Source organism: Papio anubis, chromosome 13 (assembly GCF_008728515.1).
Source record: "Papio anubis isolate 15944 chromosome 13, Panubis1.0, whole genome shotgun sequence".
Classification (NCBI taxonomy): Eukaryota; Metazoa; Chordata; class Mammalia; order Primates; family Cercopithecidae; genus Papio; species Papio anubis.
The window spans coordinates 101,177,141-101,200,644 of NC_044988.1; the positions used below are offsets into that span (position 1 = coordinate 101,177,141).

At 49.5% G+C, this 23,504-nt stretch overlaps 1 protein-coding gene across 14 annotated transcripts in view; it reads left to right on the plus strand.

The window, feature by feature from the left end:
* PRRC2B (proline rich coiled-coil 2B) overlaps positions 1 to 23,504 on the plus strand; it is a 127,237-nt gene that overhangs the window by 80,711 nt on the left and 23,022 nt on the right. For 12 of the 14 annotated variants that reach the window (XR_004178028.1, XM_031654652.1, XM_031654651.1 and 9 more), the window contains 7 exons: positions 721 to 811; positions 4,737 to 4,929; positions 10,731 to 11,049; positions 13,546 to 13,736; positions 16,721 to 16,916; positions 19,258 to 19,474; positions 20,214 to 22,292. Coding sequence is in view for 13 of the 14 variants with exons in the window: in XM_031654652.1 (XP_031510512.1) it covers positions 721 to 811; positions 4,737 to 4,929; positions 10,731 to 11,049; positions 13,546 to 13,736; positions 16,721 to 16,916; positions 19,258 to 19,474; positions 20,214 to 22,292 (3,286 nt within the window). In the remaining variant the exon portion in view is untranslated. The remainder of the gene's footprint in view (positions 1 to 720; positions 812 to 4,736; positions 4,930 to 10,730; positions 11,050 to 13,545; positions 13,737 to 16,720; positions 16,917 to 19,257; positions 19,475 to 20,213; positions 22,293 to 23,504) is intronic. The other 2 variants (XM_031654655.1, XM_031654656.1) reach the window with 2 other exon arrangements.

Genomic DNA, 23,504 nt, shown 5'->3' on the forward strand with positions numbered 1-23,504 from the left:
TCAGTGATGGATACTTTCTGCCATCTCAGCCACTTGGGCTGATCAGTGCCTAGGGCAAGTCGTAACTCACAAATCTCCCAAGTCAAGCTTCTGTATTATAAGGGTAGACAGCTACTTGGTTTCTGCCTGCTTTGTTCACCCTCTTGGGCCTTGAAATAGATTTTAAAGATTTATTGTTCAGATTTAAGAATTGTTACCTGTGGGGTGGTTAGTCTAACCAAGCTGCCCTGCTCTTACCAGAAGCCAAAACTGCCCTTCAGTCACAGGGGGAGGCAGCCAGGTGATTGACTCAGCTCCTCTGCTGGGATAGCAAGATTCCTGGCCGAGGGAAGCTCTCCGATGGTGCCTGGGCACCACTGACCTTTTCTTTTTCTTTTTTATTTTTTTGATACGGAGTCTCACTCTGTCGCCCAGGCTGGAGTGCAATGGCACGATCTCGGCTCACTGCAACCTCTGCCTCCTGCATTCAAGCTATTCTCCTGCCTCAGCCTCCTGAGTAGCTAGGATTACAGGCATGTGCCACCACGCCCAGCTAATTTTGTATTTCTAGTAGAGGTGGGGTTTCACCATGTTGGTCAGGCTGGTCTCAAACTCCTGACCTTATGATCCGCCGACCTCAGCCTCCCAAAGTGCTGGGATTACAGGCATGAGCCACCGCGCCCGGCCACCACTGGCCTTTTCATTCTTTCTCATTTTACCTGGGCCCTTCTGCTGTTGTAGGCCTCCATGAAGAAGTGGACTACTCTGAGAAACTGAAGTTCAGCGATGATGAAGAAGAGGAAGAAGTTGTGAAGGACGGCAGGCCAAAGTGGTAAGGACCCGTCTGTGCCCCATCAGCGTGAGTGCATCCCTGCTTGGTGCTGCTATGTGCAGAGAGCATTTCCCAGTTTCCATAGCAACCTGGATGGGCAGACAGATGCTGTTTCCAGTTTCTTCTGGGGGTGACAGCTACTGATGATGGCTTTGAAGGAGGGGAGCCACAGTTTGCTTGCAGGTGTGACTGTGTCCTGTGCATAGTCGGCCTTTTCACCACCACATCAGTGTGTCCCCAAGTGTGTTATGCAGACCACGTCTTCATGGATTGCTTGTGGCTGTTGTGCCTGAAAAGGCTTCTGTGGCCAAGCAAGTCTGGGAAACCTCCCTGGGTTCAACTTTTTTTTTTTTTTTTTTTTTTTTGAGACAGGCTCTCACTCTCGCCCGGCCTGGAGTGCGGTGGCGTGATGTGATGTTGGCTCACTACAACCTCCATCTCCTGGCCTCAGCGATTCTCCCTCCCACCTCAGCCTTCTGAATAGCTAGGACCACAGATGCACGCCACCATACCCAGCTAATTTTTATATTTCTGCTAGAGATGGGGTTTTGCCACGTTACCCAGGTTTGGTCTCAAACTCCTGGGCTCAAGCAATCCCCTGTGCCCGGCCTCAACTTCTTTCTTTACTCTAAATTCCTCAGAGGCTTGAACATGATAAAGTACACTGGGGGCTGGGCACGGTGGCTCATGCCTGTAATCGCAGCACTTTGGGAGGCTGAGGCAGGTGGATCTCTTGAGGTCAGGAGTTTGAGACCAGCCTGCCCAAGATGGTGAAACCCCGTTTCTATTAAAAGTACAAAAATTAACCAGGTGTGGTGGCATGTGCCTGTAATCCCAGCTACTCGGGTGGCTGAGGCAGGAGAATTACTTGAACCCAGGAGGCAGAGGTTACAGTGAGCAAAGATTGCGCCACTGTACTCCAGCCTGGGCGACAGAGCAAAACTCTCTCTCTCAAAAAAAAAAAAAAAAATTAAGTACACCGGGGAAGTGAAGAAGCAGAATGCATGCCAGCTTTCCTGAATTTATTTGATCATGTTAATTCTGTCTCTCTCTTTTTTTGATCATTACCTCAGACTAGTTTAGTTTTACTTAATTTCCTTTAGAAAATACTGCATTGTACTGTCATCCCTCCAGTTTTTATAATGTTAGTAGCATTTGCTAGTACTTTTAAAATAATACCCCACAATGGCCGGGCGTGGTGGCTCACGCCTGTAATCCCAGCACTTTGGGAGGCCAAGGCGGGCGGATCACGAGGTCAGGAGATCGAGACCATCCTGGCTAACACAGTGAAACCCTGTCTCCACTAAAAATACAAAAAACTAGCTGGGCGTGGTGGCGGGCGCCTGTAGTCTCAGCTACTCTGGAGGCCGAGGCAGGAGAATGGTATGAACCCGGGAGGCGGAGCTTGCAGTGAGCTGAGATCGTACCACTGCGCTCCAGCCTGGGTGACAGAGTGAGACTCTGTCTCAAAAACAAAACAAAACAAAAAAATAACCCACAATTAGCCAGGCATGGTGTGCACCTGTAGTCCCAGCTACTCAGAAGGCTGAGGTGGGAGGACTACTGGAGTCCAGAAGGTCGAGGCTGCAGTGAGCCATGATTGCACCACTGCACTCCAGCCTGGGTGACAGAGCAAGGCCAGTCTCAAAAAATTAATAAATGATTGTTATAATTTGTATTTTTTGAGTACTAGCAAGTAAGAATTTTTTCTTTGTTTCCTTCACATTTTTTACTGCTTTCCTTTAAAATGTGATGTTTTATATTGTTTAGATGTTAATGCTTTGCTGTTGTCTTGCAAATATTTTTCTCTTTGTTTTCTTGTCAATAACTGAATATTTGTTTAGTCAAATCTGTGAGTCATCTTTTTCTGTTATTTCATCCTTTATTTAAAAGCTCCTAAAATAAGTTCCCATCTCCTGGAAGGAGTTGGTAATCATCTTTGCTACTCTTTTTCTGATGACACACAAAAAATGAAATTCTGTAATGTCCTTTCATGCTGTTTGATTTCAGCTGAAGCTTTGGATGCAGTCGGGACGTACCTATGGGGTCAGTTCCTGGAACACTAAGCTCAGAAGGAGCTGTGATCAAGAATTTAAATCAAAGGCAAAGACATAAACTCCTAGAGCCTGATTAGAGCAGTAGGACACTCTGTTCCTTGTCTCTTTGAGGCGATGGGAACCGAATATTCCCCTGAAGGAATTGGACGTTGGTTTTGGAAGCAGTTTTGCCCCTGGCTTTGACCAAGGGCACTTCAAAATCAGAGTGCCCGAACGACCTCCTCCTGAAACCTGCTCTTTTTCTCGTGTTCCCTGAGCTGGTTGGTGACCTGGTAGAGACTTAGTGCAAGTGTCCATGTCTTATTTGGCATCTTTATTTCCTCATACACAATTGGCTCCCAAAACTTGCCCTGACTCTGTCTCCTCTTTTCATTTTCTCTGGGGCCACTGGGACCTCCTCCTTTTCCAGACCATCCATGGGTCCACCAGTTCATCTCCTTCCTTTCAGCCTGTCCTCTGTGGCCCATCCTTCATACCCTGTCCATAGTCATCTTCTAAAAACACAGGTCTTTTAGACAGGTCAACAGCTTTACTGTGGTCTCCATTTCTCACAAAATCAGGTCAGAATCACCGTTGTCCCCTCTGTAATCTCCTAAGCCGTGTTACCTGCCTCGTCTTCCCTCCCTCCCCATGTACATGTGTGTGGGGAGACATACGGACCCACGCGTACGCCATCCCTGATTCCGGCTTTTCTGTGATCTGCGGTATTATCGGGCCCTTGTCAGTGCTTTGCCCCAGTCCCATTGCTTCCACTGTGAGGCATCCAGATAAGCACGGCACCCATCTCCCTTCTTGTCCAGCTGCCCCTGCAGCTCTGTTTGGAATGCCTCTTCCTTTTCCGTGCTGCATGGGCTCTGCCTGTCTCCTCTTGCTCTTTTTATTGTGGCACTGTTTATTATCATCTTATGTTCTTTTGAGGGGCATTTATTGAGCAACTGGCTTGTGCAGAGCATAGGGAGGGAGCAGTACCAAAAGAAGACTGACACGGACCTGGGAGTCCTGGTTCAAATCTGTGAGCTCCTCCTTGTGAGGGGTGCCCCCTTAACCTTGATGAGACTCAGCTACTGACTTTCTAAAGCAAGGGTGTCCAATCTTTTGGCTTCCCTGGGTCACACTGGAAGAGTGTGTCTTGGGCACACATAAAATACACTAACACTAACGATAGCTGATAAGCTAAAAAGAAAAAGTCACGAAAAAATACCTCATAATGTGTTTTTATTATTTTCTCTTTGGGTTGGGATCTTGCTCTGTTGCCCAGGCTGGAGTGTAGTGCCGCGATTTTGGCTCACTGCAACCTTCACCTCCGGGTTCAAGCACTTCTCCCACCTCAGCCTCGAGTAGCTGGGATTACAGGTGCCTGTTACCACACCTGGCTAATTGCTGTATTTTTGGTAGAGACTTGGTTTAACCATGTTGGCCTGCCTGGCCTGGAACTCCTGACCTCAAGTGATCGGCCCACCTCAGCCTCCCAAAGTGCTAGGATTAGAGGCGTGAGCCACTGCGCCCAGGCCCTCTTGTAATGTTTTAAGAAAGTTTACGAATTTGTGGTGCACTGTATCCAAAGCCCAGGGCCGTCCTGGGCCACATGTGGTTGGACAAGCTTGCTTTAAAGTGAGGGTCATGAGGACTTTTTTTGCATCAGTGAAATAGTGTGACACATCCTACCTGGGGCTCTGTTTATGAGAGTGACTTGATAAATGGTGGTGCTGAATTGTGGAATTCACATGGAAGTGGTGGGAGTGGTGGTCCATTCTAATGAAGGAAATGATATGGACAACTGACTTTGGAATTCTCAAGGCCTCTGACCAGTGACATCAGACATGCTTGGCCTGACTGCAAAAATTAACATCAAATGTGGTTTGTCCTAGGAACAGTTGGGACCCTAGGAGGCAGCGGCAGTTGTCAATGAGCTCTGCAGACAGTGCGGACGCTAAGCGGACTCAAGAGGAAGGGAAGGACTGGGCTGAAGCAGTGGGTGCGTCCCGTGTCGTCCGAAAGGCGCCAGACCCTCAGCCACCGTCCAGGAAGCTTCATGGCTGGACACCAGGCCCTGACTACCAGGTACCAAGGGCCCTTGGCTGTCCTATGTATTTGTACTTCATTGAGTTCAGTGGCTGGGTTTCTGAAAAGTCCTAAGTGGTCATTTCTTTTTCATTTTTATATTTCTTCTTTTTTTAAAGTATTTTTTTCATAGAGACAGGGTCTCACTGTGTTGCCCAGGCTGGTCTTAAACTCCAGCTCAAGTGATGCCAAAGTGCTAGGATTGTAGGTGTGAGCCACCATACCCTGCTATTTTTACTTTTTTTGAGAAAAGGCCTTGCTCCGTCCTTCACCTCCCACCCTCAAGTGATCCTCCCACCTCAGCCTCTTGAGTAGCTGGGACTACCGGTGTACCGCCACATCTGGCTCATTTCATTCATTGTTTTTTGTAGAGACGAGGTCTTACTGTGTTGCCCAGGCTGGTCTTGTGCTCCTGGGCTTAAGGGATCCTCCTATCTCAGCCTCTCAGCGTGCTAAGATTATAGGCATGAGCCGCTGCATTTGTCCTCTCGTTTTAATTAAAATAAAAAATAAAAAACAGCCAGGCATGGTGGCTCACACACTTTGCAAGGCTGAGGCAGAGGGATCGCTTGAGATACCAGGAGTTCAAGACCATTCTGGCCAACACAGCAAAACCCTATCTCCAAAAAAAAAAAAAAAAACAGCCAAAAAAATAATTAAAACAGCCTCAAAGTGATAGCAAAGTTGGAAGTACAATACCAACGTTTTTTTTTTCTAAACTGATTGAACAGTAAGTTGACAACCTGATGAGACTCTTTACACTGTGGTACTTGTTTCCTACCAAGATGGGGACATTCCACCCAGGTAACCACAGTGAGTTCCAGGAAATTAGCCTTGATAATTGATTGGCATTTAATCTGCAGGCCCCGTTTAGCTTTTACCAGTTGTCACATTAATGTCCTTGCTTGAAATAATCCAGTTCAGAATCACACACCTCTGCCCTTCAGTCTGGATCCATTCCTCAGCCTTTCCTTCACTTTCATGACTTTGAGGCTTTGGAAGATTACAAGTCAGTGGAATGCCCCTCAAATTGGGTTTATTATCATCTTTCTCGTGAAGAAGTCCAAGATTTCCATCCTTGGCAGGGATCTTCAGGCATGACCTGACTTTTCTCATTTCATCCCACCAAGGCAACCACGATTTTACCCCGTCCCCCCTCTGGCTACGCGCACTTTGGTCTCTTGATTAACGGGGTGCCTGCCAGGTTTCATGCTGTAGTGTTACTCTTTTCCCTATTTGTAGTTGATAATAATTTTTTTGGGAGAAACTTTGAGACTGGACATCTCGTTTTTGATCAAGCTTTCAGTTTATTCATTTATTTACATCAGTGGGTGGTAATCTGCTGCTCTTACCTGGTTGGCCATTGGGAGCTTCTTCAGGCCAGTGCATGTCCTTTTTACCTATTCTCCATCCTTTTTGGAGCCCTCCCTTCATCTTTCCTGGATGCATGACCTGTCTTGTCCTGGATCAGCCCTTTCTCCATGAAGTCCTAATTCCTTTTAGTGAAGGATAGTATTTAGAAACCAGTGTCTGAGCCCCAGCAGTCTCCTTGCTGCTGGGGTGTCACTGCTCCTGGGCCTCCTCAGCGGACAGTTCGGGGGGATGTATGTAGTGTAGTATGTGTGTGCACAAATACACACATTCATACCTGTATTATTTCTGTTCTGTCCATCTTGGAAACTGTGTTCTCCTCGATACCTCCAGTTCCACAGACTTCATTCCACTTCCTCCCAGTGCATGTTTGCACCTCCTTTCTCTCTCAGTGAGAATCTGTCTCCCATCGTCCCTCATATTTATACTCACTTGGTCAGTCTCCCTGCGTGTGACCAATCTCATTTCTGCTGCCACACTCTCTCCCTTGCACAGGTGCCCTCCTTGCCCACTCAGATGTTATTGTCCCTACTCCTGGATACCCTGAATGTCCCTGCTGGGCCAACTCTGCCTATGAATGTCCCCCTCATCTAGCTTGGGCTCCAGCCCCACACCTCCATGTGTATGCCCTCCTCCCCTTGCCTGGGCTCTAACCATTAGGAGTGCAGTGAGCCGCCAGGACTACCCGGCACCAGGCACCTGACTCACATTGCCACACCTAATGACTCGGACTGGACTGTTGAGGAGTGGGAGGGCTGGGGAAGGGGGAGTCATGACTTTGAATACACTTAGTAAAGCCTGCTATTTTCAATGCTCTTTGCTATTTATTTATTTATTATTACTTGTTTTTGGAGACGGAGTCTCACTCTGTTGCCAGGCTGGAGTGTAGTGGCGCAATCTTGGCTCACTGCAACCTCTGCCTCCTGGGTTCAAGCGTTTCTCCTGCCTCAGCCTCCTGAGTAGCTGGGATTACAGGCATGCACCGCCGTGCCTAACGCACTTTTGTATTTTTAGTAGAGACGGGGTTTCGCCATGTTGGCCAGGCTGGTCTCAAACTCCTGATCCGCCCACCTCAGCCTCCCAAAGTGCTGGGATGACAGGCGTGAGCCAGTGCGCCAGCCTGCTCTTCGCTATTGAAAGGGCTCCTATTCCACATTCTTAGGAAATGAAAATGCCCCTTAGCTGCAGTCTTCTTATTGAATACTTATTATATGCCAGGCACGTACGTACGTGCTGGGTACAAGAGACACAGAAGTGAAGCAGAATAGACACAATGCCACTGCTCTTGGAAATTATTCTGCAGTTAATCCGCATTTTCATTCACATGTTGAGGTTGCTCAGTATTCCTTTTTTTTCCTTTTCACCAGTCAGGAAGTAGTGCTGATCAGTATTCAAAAGATTTCACTTTAACCTACTCATGATAGCACTGTAAATTAACTGAACATCAACACTGATGAAATCTATGTACTAAATTTATGTATCCAAGGCATCTTCTGACCAAATTTCCAGTTTCCTTTCCTTTTCTCTTTCCTTTTCTTTTCACTTTTCTCTTTTCTTCTCCCCTCCCTTCCTCTCCCCTCCCCTCCCCTCCCCCAGAGCCTCACTCTGTCACCCATGCTGGAGTGCAGTGGTGTGCTCTCAGCTTATTGTAACCTCCGCCTTCCAGGTTCAACCAGTCCTTCTGCCTCAGCCTCCCACATAGCTGAGATTATAGCTGTGTGCCACCACACCCAGCTAAGTTTTGTATTTTTGGTAGAAATGGGGTTTCACCATGTTGCCTAGGCTGGTCTTGAACTCCTGACCTCAGGTGATCCACCCACCTCGGCCTCCCAAAGTACTAGGATTATAAGCGTGAGCCAATGCACTCGGCCTGTTCTGACCAAATTTTTAAAAAAATGGTCTGAATTCGCCCAGCCACGGTGGCTCACACCTGTAATCCCAGCACTTTGGGAGCCCAAGGCGGATGGATCACGAGGTCAGAAGTTCTAGACCAGCCTGACAAACATGGTGACACCTCATCTCTACTAAAAATATAAAAATTAGCCGGGTGTGATGCGGTGTGCCTGTATTCCCAGCTGCTCAGGAGAATCACTGGAATCCAGGAAGCAGAGGTTGCAGTGAGCCGAGATTGCGCCACTGCACTCCAGCCTGGGCGACGGAGCGAGACTCTCTTTTTAAAAAAAAAAAAAAGGGCGGGCACGGTGGCTCAAGCCTGTAATCCCAGCACTTTGGGAGGCCGAGATGGGCAGATCACGAGGTCAGGAGATCGAGTCCATCCTGGTTAACACAGTGAAACCCCATCTCTACTAAAAATACAAAAAAACTAGCCAGGCGTAGTGGCGGGCCCCTGTAGTCCCAGCTACTCGGGAGGCTGAGGCTGAGGCAGGAGAATGGCGTAAACCCGGGAGGCGGAGCTTACAGTGAGCCGAGATCAAGCCACCGCACTCCAGCCTGGGCGACTGAGCAAGACTCCGTCTCAAAAAAGAAAAAAAAAATTGGTCTCAGTTCAAATTACTTTGCAAAACATTTAGTCTATAAAATGATCACTAATTTCAGGGCTGTTTAGGAAGGCACATCAAAGATCTTGATGGTGTACGTGTGCCCTCTGAGTCTTATTATTTCCTTTCCAGGAAATTATCTGAAGGAAGTAATCAGGGCTAGGTGTGAAGGCTATGTGCAGTGGTGTATTAAATCCCATGCAGTAAAGACAGATAGGCAGATTTTGGTATGAGCCATGAACTGATCAGTACACAGCCATTAGAAAGGTATGGATAGACGCTCATGTTCGATGGCAAAGTGAAAGGAAACTGCATGCTTCGGCTCCAGTGATATTATATAAAATGTACCTTCATGCTTCTAAATTGGAAATTTATAATCTTATGATTACAGTACTTATCTCTGGCTTATGAGAAGTTAATTTTTAGGAAACTCGTTGACTACAGTAAATTTGTTGTATATTTCTTTTACCGAAGTATAACTCACAAGAAAAGGCCTAGATCCTGTTTCTTTGGTTTGATTTTTGACAGCTGTATACATTTCTGTTAACTAGCATTCAAAACAGGAAGTCCTGTCTTTTTATGATAATCAGATCTCATTAGAATTTCAGTGGCCGGAGCTCAGGTGACAGCTGTCCATCATTTGTGCCGTTGCCAGGTCTGCGTGCTGCTTGACCCCTGCAGACCAGTGCAAAAGGGCCCCAGTGTCGAGCTTTTCACTCTGCATCTTTGGCACTCTCGTCGTCTAGTAACTGGCAACCAGCAAGAAACTCAGAAATGGATAAATATCCAAAAGATTTTTTTTAGGCATGCTTTTTTTTTTTTTTTGATGGAGTCTAGCCCTATCCTCTGGCTGGAGTGCAGTGGTGTGATCTCGGCTCACTGCAGCCTCCTGGGCTCAAGTGATCCTTCCCACCTCAGCCCAGTAGCTGGGACCATAAGCGTGTGCCCATGCCCAACGAATTTTCCTAATTTTTTTTTTTTTGGGGTATATATGGGGTCTCACCATATTGCCCAGGCTGGTCTTGAGCTCCTAGGCTCATGCGTCCCCCACGTTGGCCCCCCAAAGTGTAGGAATTACAGGCATGAGCTACTGCACCTGGCTAGACATGCCTTTTTTTTTTTTTTTTTTTTTGAGAGAGATGGAGTCTCACTCTGTTGCCCAGGCTGGAGTGCGGTGGCATGATCTCGGCTAACTGCAACTTCCACTTCCCAGGTTCAAGTGCCTCTCCTGCCTCAGTTTCCCAAGTAGGTGGGACTGCAGGCGCACGCCACCACGCCTAGCTAATTTTTGTATTTTTAGTAGAGACAATGTTTCATCATGGTGGCCAGAATGGTCTCGAACTCCTGACCTCAGGTGATCCACCCGCCTTGGCCTCCCAAAGTGCTGGGATTACAGGCGTGAGCCACTGTGCCCTGCTGACATGCTTAAATGTCTGACAGCTTTATATCTGACAGTGAATTTCATTTTGCCAGGGCTCCTTCTACCCAGGGATTTATGTATTTTTGTGCGGGCAGGAGTAGCAGTTTCGTGACCCAGGAATGATCAGTGTATGGCTTCCTGTTCTGGTTTTTAGCCATGGAGGCCCTTAGCTTGCATGCCCATCAGCAGTGGTGAGAGTGTTTCCCGCGTGTGGGTCGCATATTGCTTTACAAACATGGTTTCCACCTTCACAATCCTAAGAGCTTCCTTTGTTGTCCCCATTTTAAAAACAAGGAAGTGAGGTGTGGAGAGTTGGCACTTGGCCTAAACCCCATTCTACATACAGCAGAGGCCAGAGCAGGATTCAAACCCAGCTCTGTCTGCCACACGCCTGTGCTGCCCCTTGAAGGTGCTTGAGGATCTTGGGAGGATAACTGATCCCAAAGTGGGAGTGTTCCCTGTATCCCGGGTCCACGACCCACCGCCTTATCTCAGAGACGTTCTCTTGGCAGAAGTCCTCAATGGGCAGCATGTTCCGGCAACAGTCCATCGAGGACAAGGAGGACAAGCCCCCACCGAGGCAGAAGTTCATTCAGTCGGAGATGTCCGAGGCGGTGGAGCGAGCCCGAAAGCGCCGGGAAGAAGAGGAGCGCCGAGCCCGGGAAGAGAGGCTGGCCGCCTGCGCTGCCAAACTCAAGCAGCTGGACCAGAAGTGTAAGCAGCAGGCACGAAAGGCAGGTGAAGCCCGGAAGCAGGCCGAGAAGGAAGTGCCCCGGTCTCCAAGTGCTGAGAAAGCATCTCCCGAGGAAAACGGCCCTGCTCTCCGCAAAGGTAACTGGAAACTCTCCCACCAACTGGAAACTCTGGCCTGTTGTCATCGGCTTGTTACTTGCAACCGCCTTCCTTCTTAGCTAGCAGAACCTATGGCTTACAACAAGATCGTATAGGGAAGCGTTGGTTATTAGGAGCGTAGGCCTGGGTCAGATGCCTGGGTTCTGATCCTATTTGAACTTCTTTTTTATAATTTCAACTTTTACTTTAGTGTCGGGGTACGTTGTGTGATGCTGAGGTTTGGGGTATGAATGATCCTGTCACCCAGATAGTGAGCATAGTACCCAATAGGTAGTTTTTCAGCCCTTTTTCCTTCTCCCTCTGAACTTATTAAACTAACTGGTGAGCACCTCACCTCTCTGAAGCCTGTTTCTTCATCTGTGAAATGGGTTGAGTACGTACCTGCCAGCACACGGAGGGGTATACAGCACGCTCGTTTCTGGGACATTGAAAGCATGCATCTACTCACTGATGATGCTCATCATTGTCACTATTATCATCACTATCCCTGCCCAACCAAAGACACACGTGCTCCAGGACTTTAATAAAACCACAGATCCTTTAACACGGAATAAAAATAAGCCCACCTGCTTGGTAGAATACAGTTTTTCCTGGTGTTGATTCTAAAAGGAATGGATCACATGGCCCTATTTTTTTTTTTTTTTTTTCCTGAGACGGAGTCTCTTTCTGTCACCCAGGCTGGAGTGGCACGATCTCTGCTTACTGCAACCTCCGCCTGCCAGGTTCAAGCAATTCTCCCAGCTCAGCCTCCCGAGCTGCTGGGATTACAGGCGCCCGCCACCACGCCCAGCTAATTCTTGTATTTTTAGTAGAGACAGGGTTTCACCATGTTGGCCAGGCTGGTTTGGAGCTCCTGGCCTCAAGTGATCCATCTGGCTCGGCCTCCCAAAGTGCTGAGATTACAGGCGTGAGCCACCTTGCCCAGGCAACATGGCCCTGTTTAAGAGTGATTAAGCAGTGCTCTGTAATGCAGAATGTCTCTTGTAGCAGTTTTAAAGAATATAATCAGCTGTTTTCTTTGTAATTTTCTTAAATATACTCAGATCAGCTCTGGTTAGGAAACAAGGGGATGTTTGAGGCTCTGAAAGCTTTTCAGGTTAGAGAGCCCCAGCGCCCTCTGGCCAGGGAACTCATCTCTGGTTTTCCTTCTACCCTCCTTCCATTAAAGGTTGAGTGAGGACTGTGCCAGTCTTATAGGGAAGTTGGACTGAGCATTTTCTGAAAACAGGCACTGTTTTCAGTATATTATTGTAATTAATTTAATTCTCACAGAAGCCCTTGGTGAACACATGGTAGTTATTCTTATTTGCAGATGAAGAAATGGCCAAGGAGAGCCTGAAAAATGTGCCCAGGTCACACAGCCTTTCTCTCGTTTTTGTTTTTGTTTTTTTCCTTTTTTAAAAAATTGTTTTTTCTTTTGTATCCTTGCCAGCAGGAAGCCATACACAGTATTTCCATATGTTGAGTTCCTGCTGTTCAGGTGTTGGATATGTGGGCTGTCACTGAGTTCATGGTTGTTCTGTTCTCTGTCAGTCCTTTTTTTTTTTTTGGGAGATGATGGAGTCTTGCTCTGTCACCCAGGCTAGAGTGCAATGGGGCAGTCTCACTGCAACCTCTGCCTCCTGGGTTCAAACGATTCTCTCACCTCAACCTCCCATATAGCTAGGATTACAGGCGTATGCCACTATGCCCGGCTACTTTTTGTACTTTCTCTTTTTCTTTTGAGAAGGAGTCTCACTCTGTTGCCCAGGCTGGAGTGCAGTGGCCGGATCTCTGCTCACTGCAAGCTCCGCCTCCTGGGTTCACGCCATTCTCCTGCCTCAGCCTCCTAAGTAGCTGGAACTACAGGTGCCTGCCACCACGCCTGGCTGATTTTTTGTATTTTTAGTAGAGACAGGGTTTCACCATGTTAGCCAGGAGGTTCTCTATCTCCTGACCTCGTGATTCACCCATCTCGGCCTCCCAAAGTGTTGGGATTACAGGCGTGAGCCACTGTGCCCGGCCAATTTTTGTACTTTCAATGGAGATGGAGTTTCACCATGTTGGCCAGGCTGGTCTTGAACTCCTGACCTCAAGTGATCCACCGCCTCAGCTTCCTAAAGTGCTGGGATCACAGGTGTGAGCCACTGTGCCCGGCCTTATTAGTCCTTTTTAATAAAACGTCTTCCACCTGAAATCAGATCTCAGCTCTGATGTGTGTGACTGACTGTGTGACCCTGTACATTATCTAACCTCTTGACCCTTAGTGTCCTAGTCTGTAAGGTGGCAACAAAAGTGAAGCCTCCTCACGTGTGTTGTAGGGAGTCCCTGAGCTCATGCACGTGGTACGTTTGGTGCAGGCCCAGGGTTCAGGGACGTGACTGTTCTTGAAATACAGCGTACGTGCCAACAGGAAGAAGTGCTTGCTTGTAAACACTTGGTTGGTTGAGCTTCTGTGAGCTCACTGTGTTATTTCTCTGCTGGTGTATTCTCTAGGCTCTCCAGAATTCCCTGCCCAAGAGACCCCCACCACGTTCCCAGAAGAGGCACCCACAGCGTCCCCAGCAGTGGCACAGAGCAGCAGCAGTGAGGAAGAGGCCAGAGAGGCTGGGTCCCCTGCTCAGGAGTTCAAGTATCAGAAGTCCCTTCCTCCCCGATTCCAGCGCCAGCAGCAGCAACAACAGCAGGTAAACGGATGAGATGGTAAAAGCCTGTGATAAACAGGCCTGAGTGCCGAGTAGATACTTCCTGTCACCATCCCCATGCCCACCTCCAACTTAGAAAAAGTCCAGAATACCCCTTATGTGTCCCCAAGACCAGTGGGGACTTCAAGAGTTGTACCTCAAAACTTGTTGACCTTGGTAGATCAGCCCCTGGCCATTATTTATTTCTCCAAGTGGTGGAGGTCCCTGGGAATGAATATAGCCCTTGTGGTTTATTGACCTTGTTTCCTGATATTGGTAAGGAACCTATTTAGTGCTGTATGCAGTGAGCTCCACTTTTCTAGTGTGCAGGCTGGTTGTTTTATTTCAGGGCAGTGCACCTTGGACATTCCTTAGAGGACAGTGGTCCTGCCCTAGGATCCTCCCAAGGTGTAAGGGAGGCCCGTGAGCTGTTTCAAGAGCTGCCAGAGAGAGGCACGTCACCTTTGGGTTACGGACGTAGGTTTGCAGGTTTCAAGTTGGACAGCTCCCTTCCCGATGTTGCTGCTGAACTAGTTGTGCATGGCCTTGGACGGGTCAGGTATACCCCTCTCACCTATATTTCTTCATGTGTAAACCAGGAAGAATGAATACCTGCCTTTCAGCGTGGCAGAGCGTTTCATGCCATAACACGTATAAACTGGTTTATCGGTGTCACCGTTATTGACTTTTTATAAACTTTATTTTTTTATAAATTTTAAAAGGGACCTACTTTTTGTCGTAAAGAGCATGTGGATAATGATTGTAATTCCACCAATCTCTCCTAGTCCTGCTGGTCTTGAAGCCTACTAGAGTAGTAATAAGTAAAGGAACACAGTAGTCAATACTGAGGAATAGTGCATTTTGTTGGGAAACTGAGGTGATACATAGACATTACTTAGTGCACACCAAACAGCAAGGTGTGCAGTAAATTATTACTAATATTAGCTGAAAATATTTCAAAACCTGTGTGCTGTGGAGAAACAAGCCAAGGACTTAAGGCTTTTCCCAGTATCTCACTTAATTACCTTTAAACTTCTCTGCTCAGCCTCTTCTCTCCTCTGGGCCCCTGGGAGCATTCCAGGGACTGCCTTTAATGTGATTTTAGAGCATGGGAGTGTAGGCGAGCACTGCACAGTTACTCATGTTCGTGGGTTATAGAATTACTGATGGGGGAGAGCTCTGGAATTACTTGTGCCAAACCTAGCAGTGACAGTTGCGCTAGGTAACTCCTTGGGGTGCGGAGGGAAGTGATGGGTAAGTCCTTCCTTAAGAATAGAAGGAATTGTCAGGCGTGGTGGCCCACGTCTATAATCCCAGCACTTTGGGAGGCCGAGGCAGACGGATCACCTGAGGTCAGGAGTTCGAGACCAGCCTGACCAACATGGTGAAACATCATCTCTACTGAAAATACAAAAAGTAGCCAGACGTGGTGCTGTGCACCTGTATTCCGCTACTCAGGAGGCTGAGGCAGGAGAATCGCTTGAACCTGGGAGGTTGGAGGTTGCAGTGAGCTGAGATCGCACCACTGCACTCCAGACTGGGTGACAGAGCGAGACTCCATCTCAAAAAAAGGAAGTCTGAAAGCACCAGGGCAGCCTGTCTAGTCATAATCGCTGGAAACCTAGGGTGTAGACAGGAAGAGGAGCTGGGAGATGGAGGCCCACAGCCTTCTCTGTGGACTGGGAGAGTGAATGACTCAAGTCTCTTGATTGATGACCTATATTTATTGAGTGCTCTTAATAGGCACTGGGAGCACCAACAGAACCGTCCAGGGAATCAGCTCAGGAGGTGCTGTAGACTGCCAGGCGGATTGGCCGCCTTTTTGTTTTCGGAATGGAAGGATGTGTGCTGGAGGCTGCTTGGGTGTCCTCGGAGTGTGAGGCAGCAGTGAGTCCTGCCTCAAGGCCAATTCAGGGTTCCTTTAGGAATTAGCACCCGGGGTCACTGATGGGATAGAGCAGGGTCTGAAATGAACCCTCTTGAGTAAGGCAAGAGCCTTGATTTTGAATAGTTGACTGATACTTTCTGTTTACCCATTTGTGCAAATGTTCTGTATCCTGAGTGTGGTGCTGTGGGCAAGGGTGCACAGGGAGTCTCTTAGGGTTCGGTGAGGGTTACCAGCAGTCCAAACTATCAACTGCTGTGAGTGCAACAAAGGAGCACTGGCCGTTCCGTGGGAGCAGAGAACTGGGGATCTGGTCTCGTCTGGGTGTAATGACAGGCTTCCTAGAGGATGTGTTGAAGCTGGAAACCTGGATTTAGGGATGGAGGGAAGAGGCGCTTACCTAGGGGCCCCAGTGTGTTCCCATGGCCTGAAGTGGTGGCAGGGATATATGGAGCAGAAAGCAGAGGGCCAGTCGTGCAAGGCAAAGCTAGAGAGGCAGACTGGGCAGTCACATGGCACCCAACCCTCACCCTAACCCCATAGGTCACGAGTAGCCTCGTAGGATTTAGGCTGTCGGGTGGAGAGTGGTGGAGAACCACTGAAGGCTCTTTTGAGCTAGGGGTCGACCTATTGGGCGTGGGGTGTCTGTGTGAAAAGATCACCCTAGTGGAGGATGGAAAATGGATTGAAGAGGCCAGGAGGGAGCAGGGAAGGGATGCTGGTATATTATTTAACCTCAGGTGGTAGCTGCAGACAAGGAGAGAAGTGGCCAGCGTCCAGACATTCTGTGGGAGGCTGCTGGTGGATTCCAGGAGTGTCTGATCTAAGTGAAAACCTAGCCTGTCTCGTGTACCACAGGCGCAGATGGGCCTCCATTGTGATAATGGCTTGGCTGTCCACCAGCCTTGGACAGGGACCTGAGCTTGCAAGCTGTAACACATTGGGGGCTCCCCCTTGAGCAGCTGCCCATCCCTCCCCTCCTTGGTCTTCTGTTCCAGGTGGGCTTTTTATGCTGCCTGCTGGAAAGCTGGAAGGTGTGTGTTGGGTGGCATCTCAGCCCCCTGCCGCACCAGCCTGACCAAGTCTCTCTCTTTGCGGGCAGGAGCAACTGTACAAGATGCAGCACTGGCAGCCGGTGTACCCCCCGCCATCCCATCCCCAGCGCACCTTTTACCCACACCACCCCCAGATGCTGGGCTTTGATCCCAGGTGGATGATGATGCCTTCCTACATGGACCCACGCATCACGCCCACTCGGACCCCAGTGGACTTCTACCCCTCCGCCCTGCATCCCTCAGGTAAGCACTGTGGTCTAATGGTCCATACCTGTATCACCCAGGATAGTGCGGTGGTCAAGGGTGTCATCTCGAGTTAAACAGATACACCTGGATTTTGGTCTGGCTCTTTGTCATGTACATGACTGGTCTGAATTTCAAAGGACTCGCTGGCAAAGTATAGGTACAATAATAGTTCTGTCATAAAGATTTGTCGGGAAAGTCATGAAGATCGTGTATCATAAATTGCTTTAATTAATTTTAGATTTCTTCTGTGTCGTTTTGTCCTTCTCATTCTTAATGTTCTTTGTGCTGTCTCTTTTTTCCTTGATTAGTCTTTCCCAAGGTTTGTCTAGTGCCTTTTTAAAATCAGTATTTGGGCTTCTTCATTAGTGTATCTTATTTGGGTTTTATTTTAATAATGTCTGGTTTTTCTTTTGTTACTTCCTTTAAAATATCATACACTTAGTTTACTAATTTCTGGCTTTTAAGATTCTCTTTGTGGTACTAATTTCTAATGTAGTTGCTCTGTGGTCAGATAATATGGTCTGTGTGTTACAGACCAGGGGTCAGCAAACTTCTACAAATGACCAGATAGTAAGTCTTTTAGGCCCTGATCAACTAGTCAGTTTTGGTGTTGTAGGATGAAAACGGCCATAAATGATAGTAAGTGAGTGAACATGGTTGTTTTTTCCATAAAATGTTACTTATAAAAACCTGCAGCAGGCTGAGTTTTGTTTAATGGCTGTAGTTTGCTGACCAACTCCTGACTTAGGTTGCTTGACATTTGTTGGGTTTTCCCTGTAACCTCTTCTGTGGTGATTCTTTTTTAACATTCTACATTTGCCTGAAAAGACTGTATTCTCTGGTTGGAGATAGTCCATTAAGTTGAGCATGCTAATTGTGTTGTGCAAATGTCTTCTTCATTGCAAGTTTTTATCCCTTTGACCAGTTACTAAAAGGTGTTTTAAAATGTCCCACTATGATTATGGATTTGTCAAATCTTCTTTGGGAGCCTGTCAATTTTTGCTGTGTCTATCTAGAGGCATACAGGTCTAGAATTTCTGTATCTTGTTCCTTCTATCCTTATGTAGTACCCTTGTTATCATTAATAGTGCTTTCTATCTTTATTGGCTACTTTGATAGCAATATAATAATTCTAGTTTTTTGTTGATAAGTATTTGAAGTCTTTTGTTCCAATTTTTACAGTTAGCTTCTTTGAGTCCTTATTTTTTGGGAGTGTATCTTTGTATCTACAAGATGTGTATGGCTTTACCACTCTGAAAGTCTATGACTTTTAATTGCAAAAGTTGGTCCTTTTAGATTTATTGGGATTACTTTTATTATTGTTAGAGACAGAATCTTGCTCTGTCGCACAGGTTGGAGTGCAACGGTGCAATTTCAACTCACTGCAACCTCTGCCTCCTGGGTTCAAGCGATTCTCCTGTATCAGCCTCCTGAGTAGCTGGAATTACAGGCACCTGCCACCATGCCTGGCTGATTTTTTTTGTATTTTTAGTAGAGACGGAGTTTCACTGTGTTGGCCAGGCTGGTCTCGAACTCGACTGACCTCAAGTGATCTGCCTGCCTTGGCCTCCCAAAGGGTTACAGGCATGAGCCACCACGCCCAGCCTTATTGGGATTATTACATTTAGATTTTCCAACTATGATATTTCATGCATTCCATTCTTATTCTTCTCTTTCTATGCCTTTTCTTCTTATTCCTGCCTTTTCTTGGTCCTATTCTTGTTTTTCTTTTGCTTCTACATTTCATTTCTATATGTTAGTGGTTACATGAACATTCTAACATGCACCTTCAACTTAGCAAAGTATTTGGGGAGGTAGAAAGTCTTTGTCCCTTAAACCCCCATGAAAGTAGGCATGTGAGTCTGAATTCCTGGGAGGGGGACAGTGGTTTCCCTGCCCTGGTCCAGGCCAGACAGACCACCAGTCTGTTCCCGGTAGTAAAGTGCATATGTCTATCTAATGTGCCTTTTGAGGATGTGGCCCTTTTGGGTCTTTGTTTTAAACAGTGTCTCAGTTGTATTTCCCTGCCTTGTTTAGAAAGACTTCATCCCCTGTCCTGTGAGTGTTAAGGACCAAGCCTGTATCTGACAAATGTGCTTTTCTTGCCCGCTTCCTTGGACTTCACAGGTCTTTGAACCAGGCAAGGTGCATGCGTGTGTACCTTCAGAGGTCCTCAGGTCAGGAAAGATTAAGAGCCCTGTGATGTGTAGGTGGGTGGGGTGCTGTATCCACGGGACAGTCAGGGTAACTGTTAACTTCTTTGGGCCTTTGGTTGAGCCTGAGATTGGAGCAGGGCTTTCTAAATGAGATGATGTAGATCAGTCTTTGCCTTCTTCAGGACTGATGAAGCCCATGATGCCCCAAGAGTCCCTCAGTGGGACAGGCTGTCGCTCTGAGGATCAGAACTGTGTGCCCCCACTCCAAGAAAGAAAAGTGACCCCCATCGATTCACCCCCTGTGTGGAGCCCAGAGGGCTACATGGCACTGCAGAGCAAGGGCTACCCGCTCACGCACCCGAAGTCGAGCGACACCTTGGCTGTGGACATGCGTGTCAGGTGAGATGAAGCCTGGTCCTGCTGCCTTGCCACTGAAGGAAGATTCCAGGTCCGAATCGAGAGGTCCTGGGATGAGCTACCATCCTCATCCACAGGGCCCTGGGATGAGCTACCATCCCAGGAGACACTGCCCACGGGAGACGTGCTCTTTTGAAGGGACTCCTGGTTCCTTTGGGGAAGGAGAGTGTGAGGAGGATTGCTTGAATGCTTTGTGCAAGAGGCTCTTTTCAGATGGCGAGACTTAAGGTGAAGGAGAAGTCCTGGGGTCATCAAACCCTGGGCACAGGGTAGGTGGGTGGGGGCTTTACAAGGCAGGTGGGGTCCAGAGCATGGGTCTTGGCTCTTCTGTGGAAGTAAACAGAGTTAGCCCTGCCACCCCCATGGCCCCAGACTCTTCACGGCCTCCCAGGCTCCAGCTTGCTCTTTGACCCGGAGGATTGCCCGGCTCCTCTGTCTCGAGGGGGCCCGCCGCGCCCACCCAGCGGCCACGACAGTCTTCACTCTCATGGACTCCAGGGGCCACCGACCAATTCATGGCCTGGCATTTCTGAGACGTGTTTAAAGATAGAGCAAATGTTGGTGCTTATGTGTTTTGTTTTTTTTTTCTAACTTTCTTTTTTAAAAAGTTTTTTTTTTTTTTTTTTTTTTTTTTTCTTTTTAAAACTAAGCTCTGTGTTCAGCATGGAAACCAGGAACCAGGCACCAATCACATTGACTGATTTTTCTGGTTCCTTTTCAGGAATGAAAGCTCTTTCTCTGCCTCACTCGGAAGGGCAGGGGGCGTAAGTGCCCAGCGCGATCTCTTTGAGGAGAGAGGGGAGGAGTACTTGAGTGCTTTTGACAAGAAGGCCCAAGCAGACTTTGACAACTGTATCTCTTCTCAAAGAATAGGCCAGGAGCTTTTGTTTCCACCCCAAGAAAATGTTCAGGAAGCGGGTGCTCCTGGGGTTCACACCCAGAACCTCAGGTGTTCCCCATTGGAGCCTGACTTTGTCCCAGATGAGAAAAAGCCAGAGTGTGGCAGCTGGGATGTTAGCCACCAGCCAGAGACCGCTGACACAGCCCATGGTGTTGAGCGGGAGACACCCCGGGAGGGGACGGCCTTTAACATCTCCTGGGACAAGAATGGGAGCCCCAACAAACAGCCGTCCTCGGAGCCTGAATGGACTCCAGAGCCCCGGAGCTCCAGCAGCCAGCACCCGGAGCAGACGGGCAGGACCCGGAGGTCGGGACCCATCAAGAAACCAGTCCTGAAAGCCCTCAAGGTGGAAGACAAGGAGAAGGAGCTCGAGAAGATTAAGCAGGAGCTAGGGGAGGAGAGCACCCGGCTGGCCAAGGAGAAGGAGCAGAGCCCCACGGCCGAAAAGGACGAGGACGAAGAGAATGACGCCTCTCTGGCCAACTCCTCCACCGCCACTTTGGAGGACAAAGGCCCTGGCCATGCCACTTTTGGCCACGAGGCCACCAAATTTGAAGAGGAGGAGAAACCTGACAAGGCCTGGGAAACCAGACCCCCACGAGAGTCCAGCGATGTTCCCCCCACAAAGAGAAATAACTGGATCTTTATTGATGAGGAACAAGCCTTTGGGGTCAGAGGGCAGGCCCGGGGCCGGGGCCGTGGTTTCCGAGAGTTCACTTTTCGTGGTCGGCCTGCCGGCGGAAACGGGAGCAGCCTCTGCGGCGGGGGGGTCCTGGGTGCCCGCAGCATCTACTGCAGCAGCCAGCGCAGCGGCCGTGGCCGGGGCCTGCGAGAGTTTGCTCGGCCAGAGGACTGCCCCAGAGCCAAGCCCCGACGGAGAGTTGCCAGTGAGACCCATAGTGAGGGCTCAGAGTATGAAGAACTTCCCAAGCGCCGCCGGCAGAGGGGCTCCGAGAACGGGAATGAAAGCTCGCTCCTGGAGAGGGAGGAGAGCACCTTGAAGAAAGGCGACTGCAGAGATTCTTGGCGGTCCAACAAGGTGTGCTCCGAGGACCATAGCGGTCTAGATGCCAAGAGCCGAGGCCCTCGGGCCTTTGGGCGAGCCCTCCCTCCCCGGCTGAGCAATTGCGGGTATGGACGGAGAACCTTCGTCTCCAAAGAGTCACCCCACTGGCAGAGCAAAAGTCCAGGCAGCCCTTGGCAGGAATATGGCCCTTCCGACACATGCGGATCCCGGCGATCTACAGACAGAGACTATGTCCCGGATTCCTACAGACACCCTGACACGTTTGGTGGCAGGGGCTTCGAGGACAGCCGCTCAGAGGACAAGAGGTCCTTCTTCCAAGATGACCACGTGGCGGATTCTGAAAATGCAGAGAACCGGCCCTTCAGGAGAAGGCGCCCCCCACGCCAAGATAAGCCTCCTCGCTTCCGGCGCCTCCGGCAAGAGCGGGAGTCCCTGGGCCTGTGGGGACCCGAGGAGGAGCCCCACCTGCTGGCAGGTCAGTGGCCAGGCAGACCCAAACTGTGTTCTGGGGACAGGAGTGGCACTGTGGGCCGCAGGTCCCCTGAGCTCTCCTACCAGAACTCCTCTGATCACGCCAATGAGGAGTGGGAGACGGCCTCCGAAAGCAGCGACTTCAGCGAGCGGCGGGAGCGGCGGGAAGGCCCCGGGTCTGAGCCTGACTCCCAGGTAGACGGTGGCCTGTCGGGGGCCAGTTTGGGTGAGAAGAAGGAGCTGGCCAAGAGGAGCTTCTCCAGTCAGAGACCACTGGTTGACAGACAGAGCCGAAAGCTGGAGCCGGGAGGGTTTGGGGAGAAGCCCGTTAGGCCAGGTGGTGGTGACACCTCCCCTCGCTATGAGAGCCAACAGAATGGGACGCCTTTGAAAGTCAAAAGGTAAAACCAGACACCATCTGGGCCCTTTTTGTTGTTGTGTTCTGTTTTCAGCAGCACTGAGTTCACGCATGCATGCCGCCGTGTGTCAGGGCTGGGGGCCTGCCCCCAGCCCGTCTGTGCGCGTCTTCATCACCTGCCCCCGCATTGCCTGTCTGCTTTTCTCATGGTGGTGTTATTGTGACTAGAGCCCCCCCAACCCCCCTCCGCAGTGGTGCTCTGAGGCCGCTGTCCAGCACCTGGCCTAGGAGTCCAGGAATGTGTCCCTGCATGTGTCCCTGGAGCCCCGCCGAGGGGCCGCTGCAACGAGGAGCATTGCCTATGCACAGTGCCAGGTGCCGGTCAGTCCACCAGAGTCCTCTACTCCGGAGTTACTGCCAGGCAGCATCCTAGGGGGCATCACTGCCCTCGTGGCTGCATGGAAGTGGCTCTTCCCAGGTGGTTCTGCTTCTCCACTGTGAGATGTGGCCCCACGGTGGGGTTGCCACCTCAGCATGGCAGGAGCCCAGCAAGTGCAGAGGGGAGCAGGCTGCACATGGTCTGGCGAGTACCTCTTCCACAGCCAGGGGCATTTGGGTGATGACCTCTGCTCAGGGACCAGGAGAGGGTCCCCTGCACAGTCTGGGTTGACTGACTGCACTTGGCTTGTAGCTCAGACAGGGAGGTACAGGGGCTGCTGAGGCCTTCCCTGTCTTCAGCATACTGAGGAAGACGGCTTCACACCTCCACCCTCCTTAGAATTGAAGGCAGAGAAATTCCCAGAGGAGGAGCCACAGGGAACACTGACTCTTTCAGGTGGCGTCTAATCTAGCTTTCCAGGTGCTAGAGGCCGACCCTTGGCTTCACCTCAGTTTTATGCCCCAAGGGCCCTCTGGCAGGGCAATCCTGGAGAGGAGCAGAAATACTAGTGGCTCCATTCCGAGCACATTCCCCTTGACTCTCGCCCCCCTGCACTCTCTGAACATGGCATGTGGGAGAGCCCTGGGGAGCAGAAGGTGACAGAGCCACTTTCCCCAGGAGCAGGCAGAGCCAGCAGGGGCAGCCTTCCACATGTGTTTGCACACGGACATGGATGCACTGTGGCCAGCCAGCCGCTCCTCCCCACCCGAGGAGTCAGCGAGAGGAAGTGGACCTAGATCAGGGTGCCAGGCTTGTGTGCAGGCAGTGTGCACGTGCATTGTTTTCCCTCCTTCCACAGCCTCTGGTTAACAAGAT